Below are 23,169 nucleotides of genomic sequence, written 5' to 3' on the forward strand. Positions count from 1 at the left end.
CTTCCTAATGATGAAAACATTACTTTTGAGCAGATAGATCTCTTCTCGAGGCAGATGTTAATCTGATTCCTGCTCATCTGTTTCTTTTCTTGTTTTGTTTTGTTTTTAAACTCATCCCAAATGTTGTAGTTGGTTTTCAACTGTCTTAAATGTCAATCAGAGAATCCCAGTGATGGCAGATGGATGTGAAATTCTTGGGATTGTTCTGCATGATGGTGGAGGAATGGTGGAGTCCTGACAGTAAAATGTGCCTAAATGATATTGCATCTTCTCAGCCTGTTTTTCTGCTATTTAGAAGTTATGCTTGGTTTTCAGTTTTAGCTTGTTTTTGAGGAGGAGCTCACTGGGGGCACAGGCACATGCATCTCAAACCTGGAGCTGATCTGAGCCCAATGATCTCTGGGTCATAAAGTGCTGTAAGGCAGCTGTCAGCCCAGCTCAAGTTCTCCAGGATGGAGGAGAAGGAAAAAGCTGTGATTGCAAACTGCAAGTGCTTAAAGTCATTTCCCTGACCCGAAGGACCTACTGCTGCTCAGGCATTTATGCAAAATAAACTGCGTGAGGAAGGAGGGTAGGGTGGGCTGTCACCCTTTAAAAACATGTGAGAAATCCTAGCATATGTATGGAAAAATGTGAATCCAGACTGACTGTAACTGTGTGTTTTGTGAGTAGACTCGTGTGACCTAAGGAGATGTTTTTGCTGCTCTCTTTCTGCTGTTTATTCTAGTCTAGAAATAAGACTGAAGAACAGCAAGCTGTATATAGAATGGAAACTGGAGAGCTCCAGTGTGGGGTAACAAGCAAGATCTTGCCTTGTTCTTCTGATGATGATCACCTGAGAGCTCTGCATGGTGATTGGGCTTCCTAGAGGTTCACGTGTTTTTGATTGCCTGGGTCCTTGTGTTTCCAACTGTCATTCTGTACATGGTATGTCAAAAATGAGGGGGGTCATCAGGTGTGAGGAGCTAATTTCATAGAATGATAGAATCATAGGGGTTGGAAAAGACCTCTAAGGTCATCAACACCAAACTGTCAGTTCATCACCATCAAGTTGTTAATAGACCTTCCTGTTTGTTGGGTGCCTTGGTTTCTTAGGAAGCCTGGGAACAACTGAGCTGGTTGGGGTGTCTCTTAGTAGGCCTGTGCATAGTAGTGGTGTTTTCAAAGATCAAGTGTTTCTCACAGATGTTTTTGATCAACACTTACACCACTGGTTTTTCATGTTTGTGAGTATCATCTTGTATTCTTATTCAAACAAACTATTTAATTGCAGAACTGAGATTCAACTCTCTGCATTTCAGTCCCCTTGCAAGACCAAACAGTGCTTTCAAACATCAGGTTCTCTGCAAAGCATTGAGCTAAGAGTGCCACAGCAGCCTGATTTTTTTATAAAATGAGAACCTACCCCAGATGTGAAAGGAGCAAAACCCTTTGGTACAGAAAATAAATCCCTCTTGATGGCAGGAGAGCTGTGGTGGGACTGGGGACCTGTGGGCTGCAGGTGCTTGGGGTGAGCAGTGGGGAGAGACATTGTATGGCACGAAGTCCATGTGTTGCAGCTACATAAAAATGGGACATCGGGAGTTTAGGGTAAGGATTGATCAACTTTTCACAATTCAAAAAGATGAGGGATATTTGGTATGGTGGTATAGAATGGGATAAGTGATTTCTTTTTCACTTGGCTTTGGTATGCCCTCAGTTTGTGGATATTTTCCTTTTTTTTTTTCCCAAAAGGCTGTAATGTACCATAGTAACATCTGTGTATATGGGAATATAGGACATCAGTACAAAAAAAAGCTAATTAGTTTATTTAGCCAGAGTACCAATGGGCTGAAGTTTTAGAGTGGAAGTGTGCTGGTTTTGCCACAGAGTATTATTTATAACAGTAATTTATTGGGAATTCAGATCTTCATATGTTGCATCTTGAGCTCAATTTATTGAGCTGAAAGCTGAGCACACTGATTAAGATTAAGATCTTCAGAGGTGCTGAGCAATGGGCAGGGCTGATTGCAGTTGCCCTAACTGTGGGTATTTGTGCCTTTGCAAATTGGGTCTTCATGTAGATGTCACCAAATGGGCTTAATAAATTCACAGCAATCAAGAGCGAAAACTGTGGCCCTTCTGCACGAGCCCACTGTTGAAGCTGATGGTAAATGAAGAAAGTGCTAATATGTGGTGAAGGGTACTTGTAGGAGGCAGCAGGCTGCAGAAATAGAGGGGCTCTGGGAGCCGCCAGTCCTGTCCTGTGCTTGAGCCACAGGTCTGTGAACATTTACAGTTCTGCAGCTTGACTTCTTCAGCAGAGAAAGCCGCAGCGATTTCTGATGCCGCACCGCCGGTCCCTGGTGCACGGCTGCTTTGCAGTGTGTAAATCTCCGAGGCACCTCAGCATAAAACACACACGAACTTCTCTGCTAAAGCTGACGGAGGTTTTATGTCTTGCAGTGAAGAGCAGTGATTTAAAATAGCTTCTAGCTCTGCCCCTGCTTCGGAAGGGGCCTTCACGGTCCTCCTCTGGAGAGCAGAGGCCGTGTCAGCACTAACAGCAGCCGGTTATTTTTGCACAGTCCCCGCAGCCTTCCTGCCATCCCTTCCAAAGTGTCACCAGCACCGCCGAGGTCACATCTGGAGCAGCGGGTTCGCGAACCCTGCCTGGAATGGGACGGCTCCGTGCTGTTCCACAGATGGCCCCGTGCAGGGAAGTCCCGGCTGGATGGCGATCCCACAGGGGCTGGTGGCTGCGGGCAGCTTCCTGCCGCGCCGTGTTTATCCAAGAAAGGGGAAGGCGAGTGGTTTCGAGGAGGAGTCACTTCGGATTCTTGCGGGCTTTGATGTCGCCTCGGATTCAGACAGCAGCACGTCTTCCTATAGACCTGGCCGGAGGCAATCCCACCGCCCCGTGTGAAGATGTGGGGGTGAGAGACCCCTGGGGAGCCTCTGCGTGTCCTTGGGAAAAGTGCCACAGCTGTAGAAAAAACACAAACGGTTGCTGCTGTGACTTCCTGGAGAGAAACGGGAACGTATTTTGCTCTCAGCAGAAGTGAGCAAGATATACTGGCACTTTTGACATGCAGACATGCAAAACAGAGAGAGAAAAAGTTCTAGGCAACAATTTATGTGTTGTTTTTTTTTTTACTTTTTTTGTTGTTTGTTTGTTTGAAAGGAAAATATCCTGAAATGTTGGTGCAGAGAGGGATTTCCTGAGGTATGTGAAGAATGGCCTTTGCGCCCTGGATATAGCACTTTACGAGCAGACTGGATCTTGTCTGCCATCCGCCCTCACTGCTGATCGTGTCCAGACCCCTTCCAGGTGGGAGCTCCTCTTGAAGGAGACAACGGAGATCTCTTCCCATTCCCTGGGTTCTCATACTGTTGGAAGAAACCACAGTGTGCTGCAAGTCGTCCATCCTCAGCGCCGTGGCATGGTTGCAGTCAACACCATTCCTGCTGTTATCTGGGGGAGCTCAGTCTATGTAGGGCTTTTCCCTTCTCTTTGCATTTTGCCAACTTTTCTTGCAGAATGGCTTTGAAGTGCAACCTTTCCTGCCCGTATACAGAAGTAAAATTCACCAGCTGCTCACACAGCTCCTCTGCAGTCCTGTTCTGCGTGCCTGCAGTATCATTCTGGGTCTGTCTCTGTTTTGAAAAATTGGGAAGAAAAGTAATTTCCTTGTGCTATGTCTACATAGAGCCCTCTTTGCATCCGTTTTTGATGGCAAAATAGCCCTTCCTGCTCTGAATGGTGATAACACTCTCCACTCCCCATGTATTATTTCTACAACCTTTCTTCCCTGCTGGAAAGAGCTCTCTGAAAACATCTGCTGACCTTCTTCCTCCTCCTTCAGCTCACCTCTGCTCTGAGATGTCTGTCTGCAGAAATGATGGCAACATTTAGACTGCGTGTCCCAGCACATCACACCGACCTACATCTTCCTGTTGTTTTCCCTTGCTATCCACCGCTGCCCATCTGCTATCTTTTTGTATGTCCTTGAGGCTGGATCTTGGTAAATTAGTTTTTCACTCTGTGTTCACTGTCTGCACAGTAGACCTGTAGGCACAGCGTTATGATAAATAATAGGGATCTATCTTTGAGAAATATTACTCCTTCATGTGTGCAAAGTGCTGTGCAGAAGGGGTCTGGCTTGGCTGCAGGAAGCTCGTTAGGAGACCTAATGAGAGCAGCCAGCCCGTGGTGCGGGAACACAAGCGAGAGCTCCGCTTCTTTTAGGAGCTGCTTTCAGTTGCTCCTGCTTCAGCCTGGAGGTGCTCCAAGTGAAAGCCCCTGCAGGTCATCAGCAGGCAACAGTGCTCTCAGGGGCTCTTTTAAAATTTTTTTATCCTGGTTAAACTTGCTCCTCCTCCCCCAAATCTTACAATCTTCCACCGTTAGCACACGCAACCATTGGCACGTTCTCCTTCTGCGAGACTTCCATGGGAACCTTTCCAAGGAGAACTTCTTTCACAGCCCCTCTCAACCCACAGGGGAGGTGACCGGACCTGTCGCGTTTTCCATCACTGACCTGGGAACTGCTCTCCTCCTGCCTCCCACCCCACCTCCTCCATGCTACCGACTCGTCTCCGTGCTGCGGATGGAGGGACCGCATCCCTGCCTTCCTCCTTTCCCAGCTGCATTGCTATGGAGTCTGTGATCTCACCCACGAGCATGGCAGGACGGCTGGGAACAGCTGGAGCCTTGTGGTCCCGCGGTCCTCGCAGGAATTTCTGCATCCTGGAGGAGTGGGAGCTTCCCGCGGGAGAACGGTTTGCGCTGAGCGCTGTCCCGTGAGAACAGCACTGCTGCTGGGGTTTGCAGAGGCATGCAGCCGTTATCTGAAGCTATAGAGCTGCATCTGTAGAAGTGGTTCCTAAAATTAGCAGGCTGATGTGGGACTGTGTGGCTGACTAATGTTTAGGGACTTGTAGAAGAAATCACCTAGGGTGTGCATGCATACTCCTTAAGCTACAGAAGAGTGTGCTCTTGGCACAATCATATTTTTTCTTCTGATTATTATAATCATTATGCACTGAAACGTTCTGTACAGCAGTCGTAAAACACGCCGGCTAACAGCAGATGCCTGAGAGAGAAGGATTTTTACTTCTTTTTTTAAGTTCAGTTGCTGAAAAATGACTGGGGAAAAAAAAAAAAAAAAAAAGCATTATGGGTTTTCCAGATTTTTTCCTCAGTAATTGTGGTATCTAATGTGTTTTTTTGATTTGAGGCTAAAAGATGATGGTTTTGAGCTGTAGGTCCTGCAAGCACAACTTTGGCTCTGCTCACCTCCTCACACATCATCATGGGTAATGCAGGCTCTGCCCCTGGTTACCCCTGCACTGCCCTGTTTCCTTCAATTGCTTTGCAGGGGCGAGCGGAGCTGCCTAAATTGTTGTGTTGATTATGTGCAAGAGAGAACAGGATCCAGCTCCCTCTCTCTGGGCTGCATTGGTTTTTTGTAGGGATAGCGAGAGAAGGAGGAGAAAATCACAACGTTGTGAAATTGCTGAGCTCAGAGTTTCTGTCTCAGAACGTGCCCTGGGAGGAGCAGTGCGATGGGAGGGGGAACCTTCAGAATCGCTCGCCAGCTGTGGTGAGAGCTCCTGGAGAGCTGTGGACCACTGCAGAACTCATAGAGGATGGTCCTCAGGGATTTCCAGCAGTGTGCAGAGGTGAGAATAGCAATCACCGCCCAGCTGGTGGGAATTCAACTGCTTGGTGAATGATTGGCAGTGCTCTGGACCCAGCTTCTGCTCTCCAAACAAAACCTCCACCTGACCCTGCTGCCAGAACTGGTTGGTTGGTTCGGGACCAAATTTTGGCTGCAGAAACACTAAAAAAGCCTTTTCCACCGGTGTGTACCTGGGTGTTCATAGATTCAATGGGAGGATGACTCACTGCTCCTTGCCAGGTGATTCACAACACCGGTCCTCCCAGATGAGTGCCCAAGAGCCGAGATGCTTTGCTCCAGCTCATCTGGAACCTCTTACAGCTCTAGAATTGGTCTGAAAAGTCATAGGATAAAATTTTCTAATGCAGTTCCTGGAGTTTCTGCTGTCCAGTTGGATTGATGGTATCTCAGGTCTCCTTGGGACCAGTCCTCATTTCCTTGCTTGGCCTTGACAGGAGACAGGAAGCACAGGAAATGAGAAGTAATTAAATCATTTCTTTAAAATTGTTTTGTCTTGGATCTAACTTGAAGGATGGATAAAGTCTTGGGATGAGTCTGAGGCTCATGTTTCCTCAAAGAGTTTCTCTATCTCCTGGAAAACTACAGAATTTCATTAATGATTATAACCCCTAGGTGTTGTGGAGCAGAACGAGGGCTGACATGATGATCTGCTTGTAGGTGATAACCTAAGCCTGATCCATTTCGGTCCTCCAGGATGTTGAGATGCCATAATAACCTGAGGAGCTTTGGGTATTTTGTCAATTGTGGTTGTTTTGGGAGGAGAATGGAAATTCATCAACCATCAACACCCAGTGTGATAAGGGCAAGAACTGACCGGAACGTGATACTGACTGAGTGCTTTTGTTACGGGGTTACTGTGGTTCTCAGATTGTCTTTACTATGTGTTTGTGTTCTGTTTTGTTGCCTCTGGGAAAGAAGGGACCAGGCAGCTGGACTTGCTTTTATTTACTATGCTTCACTATAGCCAGAGGCTCTTTGGCTTCTGTGTCATAGAAATAAACCTAGCCTATTATTATTATTTATTTTTACTACTTATTAAGAACTTTCACTGGGGAGTTGGACCTCACTCCGGGAAATGCCAGACTTGGAACCAGCGTATTCCACTTGCTCCCATGGTCCCAGTCCCATCCATTGCTCTTTGTGCATCAGTCTCATCCATCGCTCTTTGACATGAGGGGACCATTTCTCCTGGAAAAACACCCTGCTGTTTCCAACTGGTTCCCTGGCTCCTGCTGGAGCTTCACATGGGGTTGGCAGAGGGGTTGTCTGGGCTTTCTTGTGAAGACATTTGGAAACAAAGTGTTTGTCTTGAAGAAGTTATTCTGTAATGTGCAGCGTATCGGGTTCACTTCCAAGATTCTTTGAAATCAAGGCACTTCCTGTTATTTCAAAGCATAACCAGGCCGCCACTTGGATGAGGCTTGCATTATTGTTAATGGCAGCCAGTCTCAGACATTCAGATTTTATTGTGCCAACAGCTTATGGATGGGTATTCATGTCACTGGTGAAGAACTGAATGAAACTCAGTACTCCCCGCAGGGAGCTTGCTGGAGCTGCTGGAAGCCTTCTGCACTTGGAGGAGCAGTGTTTGGGTTTCTATTGCTAAGTAACAAAAGGACAGGGATAAAAACAGCTCCTGCACAGCACCCTCCTCCCAGATCTCCATACACCTACATGGGGAGCTGAGCTCTGAAGCCTCTTTATGCGAAGAGGAGGAGACTGGAGGAGACTGAGTTTCTCTGGGAGAATTCATCCCATGTGTCACACTCAGAGGGTGGAGGCGGAGGAACTTGAAGGGAAGTTTTGTTTTCCTTCACCATCCCTGTTGTTTGTAAGGAGTCCTCCTGCGATGCTCCCGAAATCTGTCACTGACTGAGCAGTGGGAACAAAGATGTGGGAAGTCACTGCAATGGCATCCTTGCTTCAAAAGCTCTTTGGAAAATAAGCTCATATGTAAGGAAGATGGACTGAAGTCTCCTGAGACAGGAAGAGGAAAACAACTGTGATGAAGCAGATGTCCATCAGGGAACGGATTTATTCTGAGCCATTTTTGTTGCTTGCTTGTATGGTGAGGTCAGCCCTTCTTTTTTTTTTTTTTTTTTTTTGTCTCTGCATATGTTACCTATAACACAATCATTACCAAAGTTAGCTGATACTAAAGGGAAAGTGGAAGTATGCAGTGATCCCTGTATTACAGTGCAGCCTTCCTGAGAGGAAGGAATAACTGCTGCTTGCAAGTGGCTTCTCAAATCTGCTTGAGTGAATCAGTTGCACCACACCATACTTTTTTTTTTTCTGTCTCATGAAACACCTTACAAGTTTGCTCGAAATAAGGATGGCTGAAAATTTCCTTTCTCTCACTTGGAATACTCAGGGAATTTTAGTAGGTGGCCTGGCCATACAGTAAGTGAACAGTAAGATCCTGTAGGGCAGGACATCCACTGCCATCACACCAAGGACACTGGCAGTGAATGGGACTCTTGGCCAATGGAATCATCTCCAAGTTGCCCATACTATTAAAAGAACCATCTTCTGTAGCTCTGACTGCAGCTCAGTTGTCATCCTCTCTAATTTGTGCCAAAAGTCTCTTTATTATTCATCTGAGTGATTAGAAACGTTCATAATGAGATGCAGTTATTGCTGTTAATAAATAATAATAAAGATTTGGAAATGTAATCAATCGCATCTCTTCCACAGCATTTCATTGTAAGGAACGAGACCTGAAAGCTCATCATCTAAATTGTAGTCAGATGCCTAAGACTTGTGGTAGTTAGGCAAAGATGGAAGGAGTATGTACTAATTTCATAGAATGGTTTGAGTTGGGAGGGACCTTTGAAAGCCATCTGGTCCAAATCCCCTGTGATGAGCAGGGACACCAACAGCTCCATCAGGAGCTTAGAGCCCCATCCAGACTGACCTCGAATGAAGTATTTATGGCCAAGCGTTTTTCATTTGTAATGTAAAGATGGATTGGAAATAGCATCAGCTGTTGATGGATAAGTTTGGTCTGTTCAGTTCTTGTAACTTCTGAGTATTTCTTGTTACTACTGCAATCTTTGCCTTTTCTTTGGTCTGCACATGGTGCCGCTTGCTGCTCTCCAGTGATGTTGCAAGCAGGTTATTTCTAGGACATAACATAAGCTGAATGAACCATGGATGTTGATCTGGGTCTCAGCTTTCTCTTGTCCCACTTAGTGAAGCATGGATTTCAAATGGCCCAATGAGATCTGCAGCACCGCCCGCCCTGCCGTGCTCCCACTGCAGAGGAGCAAATAATCACCCAAGGAATGGGGCCCAGGGGATCCCAGCTCACAGCGCCTCGCTCCACAGCCACAGCAGAACAATGCAGCTAAATTTCCCTTGTGTGGTGTTTGTCTTAATTACTGTTTTTCATGATGTGCAGAAATCTGGCTTTTTTAACCCAGTGGTGTTTTAGTCTGCAAACGTGCCATGTGGCTTCTTTTTTTTTTTTCTTCTCTGTTTTTCCCTTCTTTTTCTTTATTTCTTAATGAAGAAGGAACCAACCTCATTAGGCACCATTTTTATAAGTCGTGCTATAAAGGAATTAGCTTTCAGGCTGAGCATAAAAATATATTTTCTATGTTAAAGACCTTATAGTTGGCTGCTATGCTATAGATTCATTATAGAAGCAGTAGATGGCATTTTCTTTTCCTGCTTGCCTACCCTTAATTCTGGTGACCGTAGATGGAATGGCTCTATCTGAGGTCCAGTGATGTTGAAAAGCAGAGCAATCACTTGCAGAAGTTTAAGCAATTAATGGATGAAACAAAATAAACACAGATTTGGGCAAAAAAAAAAAAAGTGAAAAATTTTCCACCCCAACCTTCTTTTAATCACAGAATCACAGAATGGCTTGAGTTGAAAAGGACCACAATGATCATCTTGTTTCAACCCCCCTGCTATATGCAGGGTCACCAACCACCAGACCAGGCTGCCCAGAGCCACATCCAGCCTGGCCTTGAATGCCTCCAGGGTATTCTGTGAAGCATCGGTTGAGCTTGTTTCTCGAGGGATACGAAGAAATTCCACTCTTTAATAATTCAGAATTAAACAACGTAGCAATGCAGAGTACTTACGGGCAGCAGTGATTTTTTTTGGTGTACCTGTACCCCATAGATGTGTTGCATTGAGGTGCAGTTTGTAAATGGGGTATTTATTCACTCCTAATAGGCTGGCAGATAAGAAGGCAGAAGAGAAAATGCATTTCTATAACCTAGTCACATGGCTCAGTGGTTCCTCGCCTTTTCCTATGGCAGGAACAGTAAGGTTTTTTCACCTTGACTTATGTTGGGTAACTTGGGGCAGTCTGATAGCAAGTCTCCTCTGCTGTGTCCTACTGACATGGTGTCTGGCAAAAAGGGGTCAAAAATGGAGCAAGCAGAGCACTGTGAACATCTCAGAATGAACAGACACCGCACAGAGAGTGCGAGGAGGAGGCAGCCGTGTCCAGCTGAAGGACATGATCTTCCAGCCCAGCCCAGGGCTGAGACCCACAGGTGTTGAGCATCCTCTGTATATCCCAGTCAGACCAGGAGGGGATGGAAAACCAAAGAAAATTCGTCCAGACATGAATCATAGAATCATTTGAGTTGGAAGGGAGCTTTGAAGGTCATCAAGTTCAGCTCCCCTGCAATGAACAGGGTCATCTGCAGCCACATCAGGTTGCCCAATCAGTGGTATAGAAAGAAAAATCTGCCTGAAATAAATGTGGAGCTATCAAGATATGATAGTATCCAGTGAAAAATGAGGTGTCACATACCTTCCATCAAAAATGGATGGTTCTTCGCACAAGCATGAAAAGATACACCATCAAAATGCATTAATGTTTATACACCCCAGAAGCCAAATTCCAAAGAACTCTTTGAGTGTTTACAAATGTGTTGAGACAAGCTCTAGAGTTTGGTGGCAGCTTCAGAATAGAGACCCTCTCTCAGGAGCCAGTGACTATTCAAGAAGTACAGTGGGAGGAATGTGTTACTCCATGCTTAAATTGGATGCATCCTTTCAACATACTCAGTAGTTTTAAATAATCCGTGAGTTGTAATTTAATCCAATAGAATTCAAGAATTTAATGATATGTTTAGGACTACTAAGTGGTACAGAGCATCACAGGCTTAAAAAAAATATGGGCATTGCAGGGACTGAGTTGGTGCTGAGAAATGAAGTCTTGGAGCAAGGCCATCAAACACAGTGCTTCCTCCTTGACATGGAAAGCGACAGAAGGACGAGAGGCAGCCTGTAATCAAAACAGCCATGGCATTGAGAATCACTCATAGCACTTAGGAAAACAGTGGCAGAAAGAGCTGCTTTGGGAACAAGGAGTATCTGTGTCAGTACTTAGAGTCAGAGTGGTTAATGTCAGATTATCTGGACATTGTTTGATTGATTCTGATGGAGGAGGAGGAGGAAAAAATGGAATTGGGAGAGGGACTTGCAGGCTGGATTTTCTCTATGAATACCTTATGAATGGGCTGTATGAGTTGATTGCGGTGGGTTTTTTTTTTTTAGTGTGATGTTTTTTCTATTTGATTTGATCTTCAGTAAGGAAAGGTGATGTTGGAGCAACACTGTGTGTGTACCTCACCCCAACCTGCCTGACTGTGCTGAGACAACGCTCCAGCATTGCCATCATGCAGCACTGTGTCTTGGAACAACATATAGGGAAGTCAGAAATGGGCACATAGAAGTGGAAGGTGAATGTGGTTTTTTGTAATGCTGCCATCGTATCCTTGCAGTTACAAAACCAATTACTACTTTTTTTTTAGTCTTTTTCTTTCATATTTTTCTATGGGCTGGGATGAGGTGCTCAGGTTCCATGTGCTCTGCAGTAGCTGTCTGACTTCTGCATGTTCTGAAGATGGTCCACACATGGCCCAATCACTAAATAAGAAGCAAGAAACTATGGAAGTTGTTTCACCATCTCTGCTCCTAATGGGCTTAATTGGACTTAATGGAAAGGAAGCCCAGAAGGAACAGATTATCCCATGCATGCAATCAGTGCTACTCCACATTTCCCCATGCTGGGTGCCTAAAGATGGCCATATGCATGGGTGATGCGCACACCATGCAGTGAATACTTTCACCTTGCAGTAAGGGCACTTTCATTTCTCAGTCTGGTTTCATTTCTAAATGCAATTCAGTAATGAAAGTCCGAGTTGTCAGCTTGTTTAAAGCAGTGCAGTATTATTTACATTGAGCCTTTTTTTTCCCCCTGAAATAGTTGTGTTTTTAGAGCAGCTTGGAATGACAATTAAGTGATTAGAGTGCAGAGAGGATGAAGCTGTATAACAGCAGATAGAACTGTAATGAGTATAACTGTAATTTTACTTCTAATAGAGTAGAAAAGGTCTGATGCCAGAACCCAAAATTAAATCAAGCTTTCACTCAAGCATAAAACTCAGAGGAGTAATAACACGCTGCACCATTTTTGCAGTTCTGTATCCATGTACAACACTGGCTGGTGTCGGGCTCTCTCTGTGCTGAATTAATTGAACTGAGAGATTTGAGAGAGATCCCATGGTTGTGTTGGGTGTACCACACTGCCCAAAGATCTGTTCCAGGTTGGGGTGGTGAAGCTGCCCTCCTGGTGCAGACCAGCTCACAAGAACACAAATCCTCTTGCTCCTTCTCAGTCAAAATAGGCTCTGCTGGCTGAAGGATTTGCTTTTGCTGATGGAGAAATGCCTTTAAAAGGCATTCTGTGTTCAGTGTTTTTATGCTAGTAAAAGCTCCTTGTGTGGATCTGGGTTGTTCACGCATATTTTCTGTGTTGCTTTCAAACTCTGGCTGTTTGTCGGCCCTTGGAGACCACTGTGTGTGTTACAGAGGTGTCAAAATGTGTGTCAGCTCCTCCAGTGGATTTGCAGAAAGGAGCTGTACCCAGTGAGAGGTGCTGCAAAGCCTGAACACATGGGAGGTGTTACACTGCTTAAATCCGTGCCATACTTCTGTGCAGGGTAAACCTACCTGATAATGCTCCCCATCTTTTTTGTATATTTAGCCTACATTCTCTATTTTGTGTTTTCACTCTGCAGTTCATGGGATTCTTTTGGGACTTTGATGAACTGGAAAAGTGGGCCCATGTGGACCTAATGAGGTTCAACAAAGCTAAGTGCAAGGTTTTGCAGTTGGGTCAAGATAATCCCACGCATCTACACAGACTGGGAGAATTCCTTGAGAAGGACCTGGGAATCCTGAAAGATGAGGATGCCCCGTTCCTGGAGGTGCTCAAGGCCAGATTGGTGGGACCCTGGGCAATCTGATCTTGGTACTTGACCGAGTGGTTGGCAGACTTGCCTGCTGCAGGGGGGTTGGTACATGATGATCCCTGGGGTCCCTCCCAACCCCAGTCCTTCTATGATTCAGTGATAACCATCCATAGTAATGAAATGTCTCCCCATCCAGGCCATTGCACGCATCTCTCCAGGTGATTAGCCTGTCCCTACCCCTTTCATTTATCTACAGTTTTGTATGTTGTTTCAACCATTCACTTTTTGCACGTTTTCCTTCAAAATTCATCTTTACATCAGCAGGGAGGTTACTTCCTCCCCCTCTACTCTGCCCTGGTGAGGCCTCATCTGGAGCACTGCATCCAGTTCTGGGCTCCCCAGTACAAAACAGACAGGGATCTCTTGGAAAGAGTCCAGCAGAGGGCCACAAAGATGGTGAGGGGCCTGGAGCATCTCTGCTATGAGGAAAGGCTGAGTGAACTGGGTCTGTTCAGCCTCGAGAAAAGAAGACTGAGAGGGGACCTGATCCAGATCTATAAGTATCTGAGGTGTGGGGGGCAGAATGGCGAGGCCGGACTCTTTTCAGTGGTGAGTGGAGACAGGACAAGGGGAAACGGCCGGAAACTGCAGCACAGGAAGTTCTGCACCAATGTGCGCAAGAACTTCTGTACAGTGAGGTGACGGAGCACTGGAACAGGCTGCCCAGGGAGGTGGTGGAGTCTCCTGCTCTGGAGATGTTCAAGACCTGCCTGGATGCCGACCTGTGCGACCTGCTGTAGGGAACCTGCTTTGGCAGGGGGGTTGGACTCGATGATCTCTGGAGCTCCCTTCCAACCCCTACAATTCTGTGATTCTGTGATTCCTTCTCATCTTTTTTTCTGGTCTGCTTTTGTCATTCCAACTGTGAAACACAAAAACCTGGACACGGAGTTCCAGATGTGGTCAGTTGTGGACATATTTCCTTTGACTTGACGTTCCTGCACTGACCTCCCCATGTCCTGGTGGTCTGGCTTCCATGTCACAGTACAGAGCTATAGGAAGAGACTCCTGTGGCTTCTTTTTCCATGATATATGGGCTCTGCCAGCGTTCATTTTTGTAGGCAAACTGGAGGATCATTGATCTGCCTTTGGAGAGTGCCCACCCATGGTGCTTGCATTGCTTCTGAAGCAGCTGACATGTCCCACACTGCCCAGTGCCACCAAGGTCGTGCAGACAAAGCCATGATCACAAGGAGCGCAGTGTGGGGATACACCCACTTCATTGTTTCCCATTCAAAGAAATGTGGAAAATTGCCCTAGGTAAAATCCAAGCTGTGAGGACCCACCAGGGATGTTACAAAAAGCAGACAGGGTAACTTCAGCTGGAGCTGCCCTGTGTCATTTTTGCCTTTTTCATTTTCTTTTGCAGTGCCATAGAATTCCTACTCCTACTATCTACGCTCGGATTCCTGCAGAGAGGAAACGAGTGGCCTGCATTTATTTCTGAAGCTGTCTTTAGAGTTTCTCCTCCATGTACGTTTTGCATACATGATGTGTCCTGGTGACCAGCATTGCTGAGGAGCTAATGGGCATTTTGCTTGGTAGGAGAGCAGCCCTGCCAAGGAGCTTCTATCCAAGCAATCGTGCTGTCCTTGACGAATGCTTGTATCCACATGAACTGTGTGCTGGTCCTTCATAATCAATGGAATCACAGAATCATAGAATTATTAAGGTTGGAATAGATCTCTAAGATCATCAAGTCCAACCATCCAACTACCACCAATATTGCCTACTACACCATGTCCCTAAGCACCACCAATGGCTAATCTTGGGGGTTTCCATGCAGGAAAGCTGGCGGGTCTTTGATCATTTCTTTATTTCCCATAAAGATTGGATGATCATAAGGAACACCTTCCCTTTTAGGTGCATATTGGTGAGACTGAAAGTCTTACATGCAAAATACTTCAAAATGCTTCGGAAAAGTATGGTCTTCTTTTGATGTGACTTGACATTGAAATAACAATATTTTGTGTTCATCTAACTTAACCTGTTCAACTCTCTAAGCAGGATTAGTCAGTGCTGGTAAATGTTAAAAACAGCGAGTAATCCATGACAGGTACATCCCCTGCCGAAGGCAAATGGAGATTCAGTCTGATAACAGTGCATTCGTCTTCAGTGCCTTACAACTATTTCATAAAGGTATTTACTGATAAATGACACACAGTTTTTGTGCTCCTCCAGACCCTCGTCATGGGTGAGATGTGAATACAAAATTTCAGTAAGCTTGGTGCACAGAATGAGACCACAGAGGTTTCTATGAAGAAGCTCCCACTTTATGTACTGAAATTGAATCTACAAAAATGAGTTATTGTCCCTCGTGTTTGTATCAGCATTCATTGCTTGGTCATGAGATATATTACAGAGGCTGGGGGTTGGGGATTGGCAAGGGCTGTTTGTAAAAGATAATTACTGGGAGATTTCTCTGCCAGATGCTCCCATATCCATACTCTGTCCTGCATCACTCTTCAGAAATTTCAGTTGATCTTGGTGCAATATTCCCATCTGATAAATCAGGATACTAAAAGGTTGCTATGATGCTTTTATAAACCTGGAAATGACATTGTCTAGTCTGGATTTTGTAGAGAAATGCTTTTGTTTGTTCTGCTGTTGCTTGGCTTGAGCTAGGGGAGATTTCCTTGTAACTGGCCTTCAGGACACACCTGTGAAGGGTTCCCAACTCCCTGTGCAGGGTGTGCATTGGGTAAGGATAAGTATTTATGCTGCACGTGGAGATTTAGAGAGGGTATTGCTGGCATCACCATGGGAGAAGTGCTCTGATTGTCCAGTGGGGAGCTGTGATAAGGGCAATAAACGTCCTGGTAATTAGTGACATTATAATAGCTATGCATTTATCAGCAATCTGTCACATTTTGCAGGTGGCATAAGACATAAATTAGATCAGCTAATACCAGGGCAGACAGTCAGGGACTTCGAAGGATTTAACTGAGCCAGATGAGGGGGCAGCCTGATGACAGATAAAATGGGCCATCAATAAAAACAGAGGCCTAACACCAAAGGCAACAACTGGAGCTGCTCGGGTCACTTGACTGAGAATGAATTGCAGCAGCTCAGGAAAGGATCAGATATCTGATTCCTGTTACTGTGCACCAGAGATCTGAAAAGCAAACAGGGGAGTTGAACAAACATCCAAACCGGCTGAGGAAATACTTGTTCCCTCGCTGCAGAATCAGCTGGGGGTGTTCTGTACCACTGAGCTTAAAATGTTGGATACTGGCAAAGTCGGGGTGCCTGACTGGCAAATAACATCAGTTATTTGTTGTGCCGAGGCAAAATGACACTGACAAAGACCTTCCAGGGCAAGGAGAGGTCCTGGTGGCTGCAGGAAGCAGGAGTGATTCAGCCCGGCTGTGTCTGGAGCAATGGGTCCCCCCAAAACCTTCCAACCACCAACACTTCCTTCCCCTTCAGCTTTCCAACCTTTGTCGTGTGGTTTTCAGCCACATGAAGACTTTTGGATGTAGCTCACAGCACTGAGAAAAAAAATATATATAGGAAAAAGAAGTGTCTGTGGCTAAAAAGGACAGCCAGATATTTGCAGCAGCAAATAGTAAAACCTAGACCTCCTAAAACTTGCAAGGGAATAAATACTTGATGGTTTTAGGTTTCAGCTAAGTTCAAGGGAATGAGTTAAGGCAAAATTTGATGTAGTTTGATGTTATCCCAACTCCTGACAGCTGCTGGGGCCGCCTGGTCTCTGGTATGGCAGGCAGTGCCATGGCTGTGCCAGTCCCCTTTGCCCCAAGAAGTGTCTGTAGTGGTTGCAGGAAGCTCAACACGTGTGCATTTGCTGGCAGAGCGCAGCAAATGAGCTTTCAAAAAGTGCACGAAATAACGGAATTTTCCTCCTTTCAGCGTGTCTGTTTCAAAGAGCTATTTCCAAATTAGTCTCCGAGCTCGTAATGACCAGTTAGCCTCCTGGGTTTCAAATCATCTCAGCATTAGATTGGAGCCGTGGCACCATAGGAGGTTTAAGTTGCTAACTGCAGGATTATGAATTCCACAATGCTCTAGAAGAGAAGCACAGATTTGCTGACACAAACTCCAACTGTGGATATCAGAGGAATCCGGTTACAGCACACGCAATGGAGCAGGAAGGTCCCTTGTCCAGGGTAAAATCTTCACGTGAAACGAGCTGTCATTGATTTGTTGTTCTGATGCAAATCATATGAGCGTATGAGATCCGCAGAGAAACCAGCTTCATATTGAAGCAATTATCTCCATAAACATCACAGCCTCCAGTGCAGACAGATGGCGTTTGCAGCAGTCCCTGCATTATGGCAGCCTCACCTGCCTTGTTTCTCCCCATTTGGTTCGGTGTTTCTTTCTATCACCTTTCCTTCTCTGCTTCTCTGCTCCATGAGATGTAGAAAAATGTCTGCACTGAAGGATGGCTCAGATAAACTGCAGGGCTAATTTCAGATTAAATCACATGTCACTTTTTATCCAGGGAAAGCCAGCCCTGATAGCTTTAATGAGGCCGACAGAGGGACTGCTGGACACAAAGGGCTTCTTAGAGGTTTCCATGTGAGAGTGTAATTAAGGGTAGTGCAAGTACAAGGCTGATAAAGGTGCAATTTCATTTTTCAAATGGCAATGCGATTACCAGCACAGTGACAGAAAGAAAGGAGGGGCGGGAGGAAGCCTGAAACATGAGTTGGAACAGAAGGATCAGGATTCCTGTGTCCCTTTTGTTGCTTTCCCATTAAATCACTGACTGAGTGAAGGAGGGCCATTGGCCACCCTGGGCCATTAATCACAGGTACACTGAAAGAAGCAGGGACGTTGGCCACCCTTGGCCATTAACTATGAATGAAGGAGGGCCATTGGCCACTCTTAGCCATTAATTATGGGTACCCTGAATAAAGCAGGGCCGTTGGCCACTCTTAGCCATTAATTATGGGTATCCTTGTATCTGTAAGGTTAAGTGGTGAGAGCTGGACAGGGCTGGAGGCTGTGTGTGCCCCTCAGACACCAGCTCAGTCTCTCCTGACCACCTACTAAGAACCTTGCTCCAAGGTCTGTTTGGTGGAATAGAAGTTACCTCTGTGCTTCCTAATGAATGGAATGAAATGGGGCCAAGGACATGTGCTTTCTGCCTGGGTAGGAGATGAAAAGGTTCATGCAGTGTGACCTTGCTTTAAAAGTTTCTTGCTTGTGGGTAACTGCACCATGGTTTCTTGGATGCACGCTGTGCAGACCGTACTGCTGTCACCATCTCATCTCAGGGCCAGATTCATGATCTTTGTGTATATTTTACTCCTTTTTAAATGATAGTAGCCTTTTTTATTCTTTTTCTTTATGAACATGTCATTTTTTTTTAAAGCCACACCTACATATTTAAGCACTTGAGCATACCTCGTACTTTGTGCTGCTGTTCCTATTCAGTTTCTCTCCAGAGCAGATGCTGTTCTCTCCCCGTCCTGGTTTGGAATAGACTTTATCAAATGCTGGAAAGTGGCTGACATTGCTGCGTGTCTTTGGGTCCCCTGTTACAATACTCTGGAAGGTCTCATTTCCAAGTGTGGATGTTCAGGGCTTTTGGAAGACCAGATGTATTTCATATCGGATGGAAAAAAACAGGTTACAAGAAGTACCACACAACAATTTGGCCTTTTTGGGAGCCAGCTTTGTGTTATGTTCTTCTTGTGCTGCATGTAAGGAAATTACAGACTCCGTTTGCTAAGCTGCAGGAGGCTAAATGATTGGTCTCACTTGCAAATATTTTTCAAACCTGTATCATGTGGCCTTCGCTATGTGCAAATATGTGGACAGAAAATAAATGAATTTATAGTGTGAAGGAAGGATGGACGATTTGGGTAAATCCAAGTCATGATATTGTGCCAAAGATAAGAGCCTTGAGTCTGTGGTCATTTAGAGTAAGTATGATATAGGTTTTACAAACAGTATTTTCTTGCATTGTGTTCATTCTGGGTGTCCTTTATTTTAGCAAGAGCTGTAGTGCAGGTCGCTTGTTTTATCCAGGGGCAGTGTGGCGCTGTTGTTGTTTCCAATGGCATTTGCTGTTGTCCCAGTGGGTGTGAAGGCTGTGTCACAAGAGGTCGATCTGGGATGTGTTCCTCAGTTCATTGCAGAGGATAGTGACACTGTGCATATTTTAAAGCACAGCACAGCTGACAGAGAGAGATGATTCAGGCCACTGGGTTGGACTGTGACATGTATTATTCAGTCTGTTATGAGTGCTTTGTATTTGAGGATGGGGAAGATCAGGACATTTGGGTGATCCTGTGACTTGACCTCAGGCTTTGGGCTATTTCTCTGTACAGAGGAAGACATAAGACATTAGAAACATGTTCCAGAAGAGGAAGAAGTCCTCTGGACAAAGGATATTTTGTGTTTAGCCTAATTACCCAGAGCTAGCAAATGGTAAATGAGACCAGTGGTGTCAATAACATGTTAAATTAACCCAGGAAAGTTGTGACTACTTTTGAGGTGGGAATATTCTTTTTTTTTTTTTTTTTTTTTTTTTATCATGACACCTGTTGCTCATAGGTACAAATCAAACGAAGAGTATGTGTATGTGCGAGGCCGTGGAAGAGGGAAGTATGTATGTGAGGAGTGTGGAATTCGCTGCAAGAAACCCAGCATGCTGAAGAAACACATTCGCACGCACACAGACGTCAGGCCATATGTCTGCAAGTACTGTAACTTTGCTTTTAAAACCAAAGGTAAGAGACAGTCAGCTCCTAGCTCCTCTACTCAGTGTATTGACTTCATGGGATGCTTGCAAAGGGAAGGGAACGCCTTCTCAGGGCTGGAAAACCCCATGAGGCAGAGGGAGGGGGATGAGGGAGTCCAAAATGGGCTGGAATTACCCAACAGGACCAGCCCTGAATCTGATGCACGTCCCGAGTCTCCTCCATCCTCTCGGTGTTTCTTAAAGGAGAAAATTGGAAGCGCAGCTTTGCTGCCAGGGATTTGTGAACAAAACCACCCCAGAATGAGGACGAGCTGCTGGGTCCCTGGGCGAGCGCCTGGAGACTGGGATTGGGTGGCTTTGTATGCTCGTGCTCTCGAGATCGGTATTTGCGCTGCACATTTTCATCCTTGGCAGTTGCATGCAACTTCAGCATTTTCTGTATCATATGAGCAGACCTCTTCTCTAAAGACCTCCATCCCAGGTCATTTAGTCATTAGTGACCCACAGCCTCACTGCCTCCAGCTGTTCTTCACAAGCAGCCTCCATCATTGCCTCAGACCTTGTGCAAGTAGAACATGTCAGGAACATGCATAACAGCATGTGAAAAGAATGAAAGTATTTTCCCATGGACTTTGGGGAAAGTTGTCAAAAGTTCCAGAAGGGCCCAAATCCTTTGACCTCTCATAAGAGCCTGGCACCACGGCTTTCACGGTTCTGCTCTCCATCTTTGGTTGTATTGAGTCTTGCAGTAAAGGTGCTGAGTTTGGTGTCTTGCTCATAGCTTGACCTAAGTACAAAATGCCCATCATCTCTAGCTCCATCCTTTCAAATCTCAGAAAACTGCAGAGCTGGCAGAGTTGATTTCTCAAGAATAGCATCCCAGAACCCCCTGCTACCCGAGAAAGAGTCACAGCAAAGACATGGGAGGAGGCCTGGGTGCTGCATAGGCTGTGTCATGCCTGCTGGCCCTGAAGTGCCATTGGTGGCCATGTCTATGCCTCAGTGCTAAACAAGTGATCCTGCCACTGGGTGAATCACTGGGGCCGTGCCCGGGGCTGGAGGTTAAGTTGTGGGGGATTTCTGGGTAACAACGTGTTGGTAATCAACAAGCGTATGTGGGCATGGGGAAGTGATACCATGTTTGAGGCCAAATTCTTGTCAGACACAAGCAGCAGATCCAAGCCGTGGTTATTCCTCTCCTTCCCCACCTGGAGCTCTCTCTGATCCATTTTCTTTCTCTATCCCTCTTGCTTTGGTTCCTTTGTTCCAAGGTTTTCCTTTGAGAGGTGAATCTGTTCAACCTCTCCCATCACTTCACCTTGCTTTCCATCATGCTTCCGTTAGGCCTTTGTTCAGGGTGACAAATCCATCCTTTCCACCATCTCTCTTGCTGCTTTGCTCTCCATCTCTGCTGCCTTGAAGCACACCTGCAAATAGATGCTTGCCTCCAAAGATTTCCCTTCTTCAGTTTACTGGGGAAGGCAGCATGGGAATGCTTCCTTCCAAAATCAATTTGCTCTGGGATTTCAATGCAAAACTATCCATTTGCATATGGACGCATGAGGGGGGCAGAATTTACTGGGATGAGCGATTTTAGGACAAATGTTTGCATGGTGGTAACTTGGAATTGCATGAACATGGCTCCTTGTTGGGGGGGGGAGAGGAGGCTGACAGTCAGAGCCCTGCAGACATGCTCATACTGCACATAACTTTGCAGCACTTGTATAAAATCTGTTTGCTTTGGTGATGGGAACATAAGGACCTTCGAAACTCTCATTGGAGAGCAAGGAAAAAAAAAATCATCCCTGTGTGCTGATAACATCATCAATTAAAGCCCAGTTGCAGAATTGTTGCAGTTGGTGATGGTGCCTTAAACAGAGGTCTGGTTTGCAGAACTAGAGGTTTCACAGCTCGTTTTGCAGACGTCTAGAAGAAGTTGGTTGGGGCCCTGATTCATTAGGATCCCCCTTCCTGGTGGGCAGTTTTGCAACCACAGTTAATTGCAGAATGGAGAAGCTGGAGCTCTTGCTACCGGACTGCACTTGCAGAAATATAAGCTGAGCTGAAGCTCTTTTAGAAATCAGCTTCCCAAGGTTAATTTTAGCATTCAGTGTAAACTCAAGGGGAATATCTATGGGACTGTCTTCATTTTGGCTGTGGTAGATCTCTCCAGCATGATCTAATGCTCGAAGTTCTCATCTAGGCTGGAAGCAATTTAATGTTGTTTTTTTTTTAGTTTTTAATTATTATAATTTTCATGAGGATCCTTATCTGGTTAAAATGTGCCCCTCTCCCCCTTGAAATTCCATAGTTATGTTCCAAGAGCTGGGAAAACTTTTTGCAAAACAGTGAGCTTTCAGTATTTCCCCCTGTTCACTAATTATGCTGTTTGTCTGCTTTTTGTGCATCTCTTTCATTGCAAGCAGAGCTGTTCCTCCGAGATACAGAGCTGCAGGGAAATGTTGTTGTTTTTTTTTTTAAATATATTATTATTATTATTATTTTAAAGCAATGCTATGAGATTATATATATATATATATATATAATTTTTTTTTCCTGTTCCCTCAGTTGATGGAAATAGCAGCCTTGGAAATTTGGTTTGTAATTTGGTTCGATTTTACATTTCTGGATGAGATATCAACATGCCTCTTTAATGAGGTGTCTCTACTCCACTCCGTAGCAGTGCTCTCCTATGAGGTTTGATGCTGTGGCCTCAGAGAGGTTGTTTAAAGCAATTAAGCTGCTTCCTCATTGTTCCTTACCAGGGGAAGGTGCAGTCCAGCAGTTTTCCCATTGGGAATGACAAAGAGCCTCTACCTGGCCTTGTGTCCCTTCCCTTTCCCTTCCGTGGGTGACCCAGAGTTGGGGCAATGCTGAATTTCCCACCCTGTGCACACACTGTCCTCTCCCACAGCCGTTGTTTGCTTTCAGACTCGCTGCACGTCTGGATTGCTTGATATTTCTTAAAATTTCTGGAAAAGCCGTGTGGAGCAGCAGACTGTATCCACGTCTTTGTGCAGAGGTCAGAACGGACAGAGAGCTCTGCGTTCATGTAAGGAGTGTTGGCTGGAGATCCCCGTTTGACAGTCTGATCCACTCCCAGCTCCCAGACGCCAGACTTCTCTGTGTCCTCAGCCACAGCCCTTAATAAATTAGCTCTCAGTTCCTTAAATCAGCACACGACAGGCACTGGGGTTATTGAACGTGCTAATGCATTGAATGCGTTACCCCTCAGCCCTTAAAGGCTGGGTTATGGCTGCTCAGTTTATTATTATTATTACTGCTGTGCAGACTCAGTGCTCTGCTAAGCTTCTCTGGAAACTCCAGAGCAGGTCCAACTGGCAGAATGCTCCACAAGAATTAACTCAGCTAAAGCAGGGCAGAGCCACGGCCGCATTGCCAAGAATCCCCGCACTGACACTGGGAACAGAGAAGGACCCATTGGTCCAAGCAGAAGGAGAAACACCGAGAAAAGGGCAAAAAATAAAAAATACATAAAAGAAATAAAAGGAGTGAA

At 45.5% G+C, this 23,169-nt stretch overlaps 1 protein-coding gene across 9 annotated transcripts in view; it reads left to right on the top strand.

Annotated features, from left to right (window-relative positions):
* The window catches only part of HIVEP3 (HIVEP zinc finger 3), a 218,990-nt gene that overhangs the window by 181,253 nt on the left and 14,568 nt on the right, over positions 1-23,169 (top strand). For all 9 annotated transcript variants that reach the window (XR_006181412.1, XR_006181413.1, XM_042885538.1 and 6 more), the window contains one exon: positions 19,505-19,680. Coding sequence is in view for 7 of the 9 variants with exons in the window: in XM_042885538.1 (XP_042741472.1) it covers positions 19,505-19,680 (176 nt within the window). In the remaining 2 variants the exon portion in view is untranslated. The remainder of the gene's footprint in view (positions 1-19,504; positions 19,681-23,169) is intronic.

This window comes from Lagopus leucura, unplaced genomic scaffold, assembly GCF_019238085.1.
Source record: "Lagopus leucura isolate 7727_CA_CO unplaced genomic scaffold, USGS_WTPT01 Super-Scaffold_100051, whole genome shotgun sequence".
Taxonomy (NCBI): domain Eukaryota; kingdom Metazoa; phylum Chordata; class Aves; order Galliformes; family Phasianidae; genus Lagopus; species Lagopus leucura.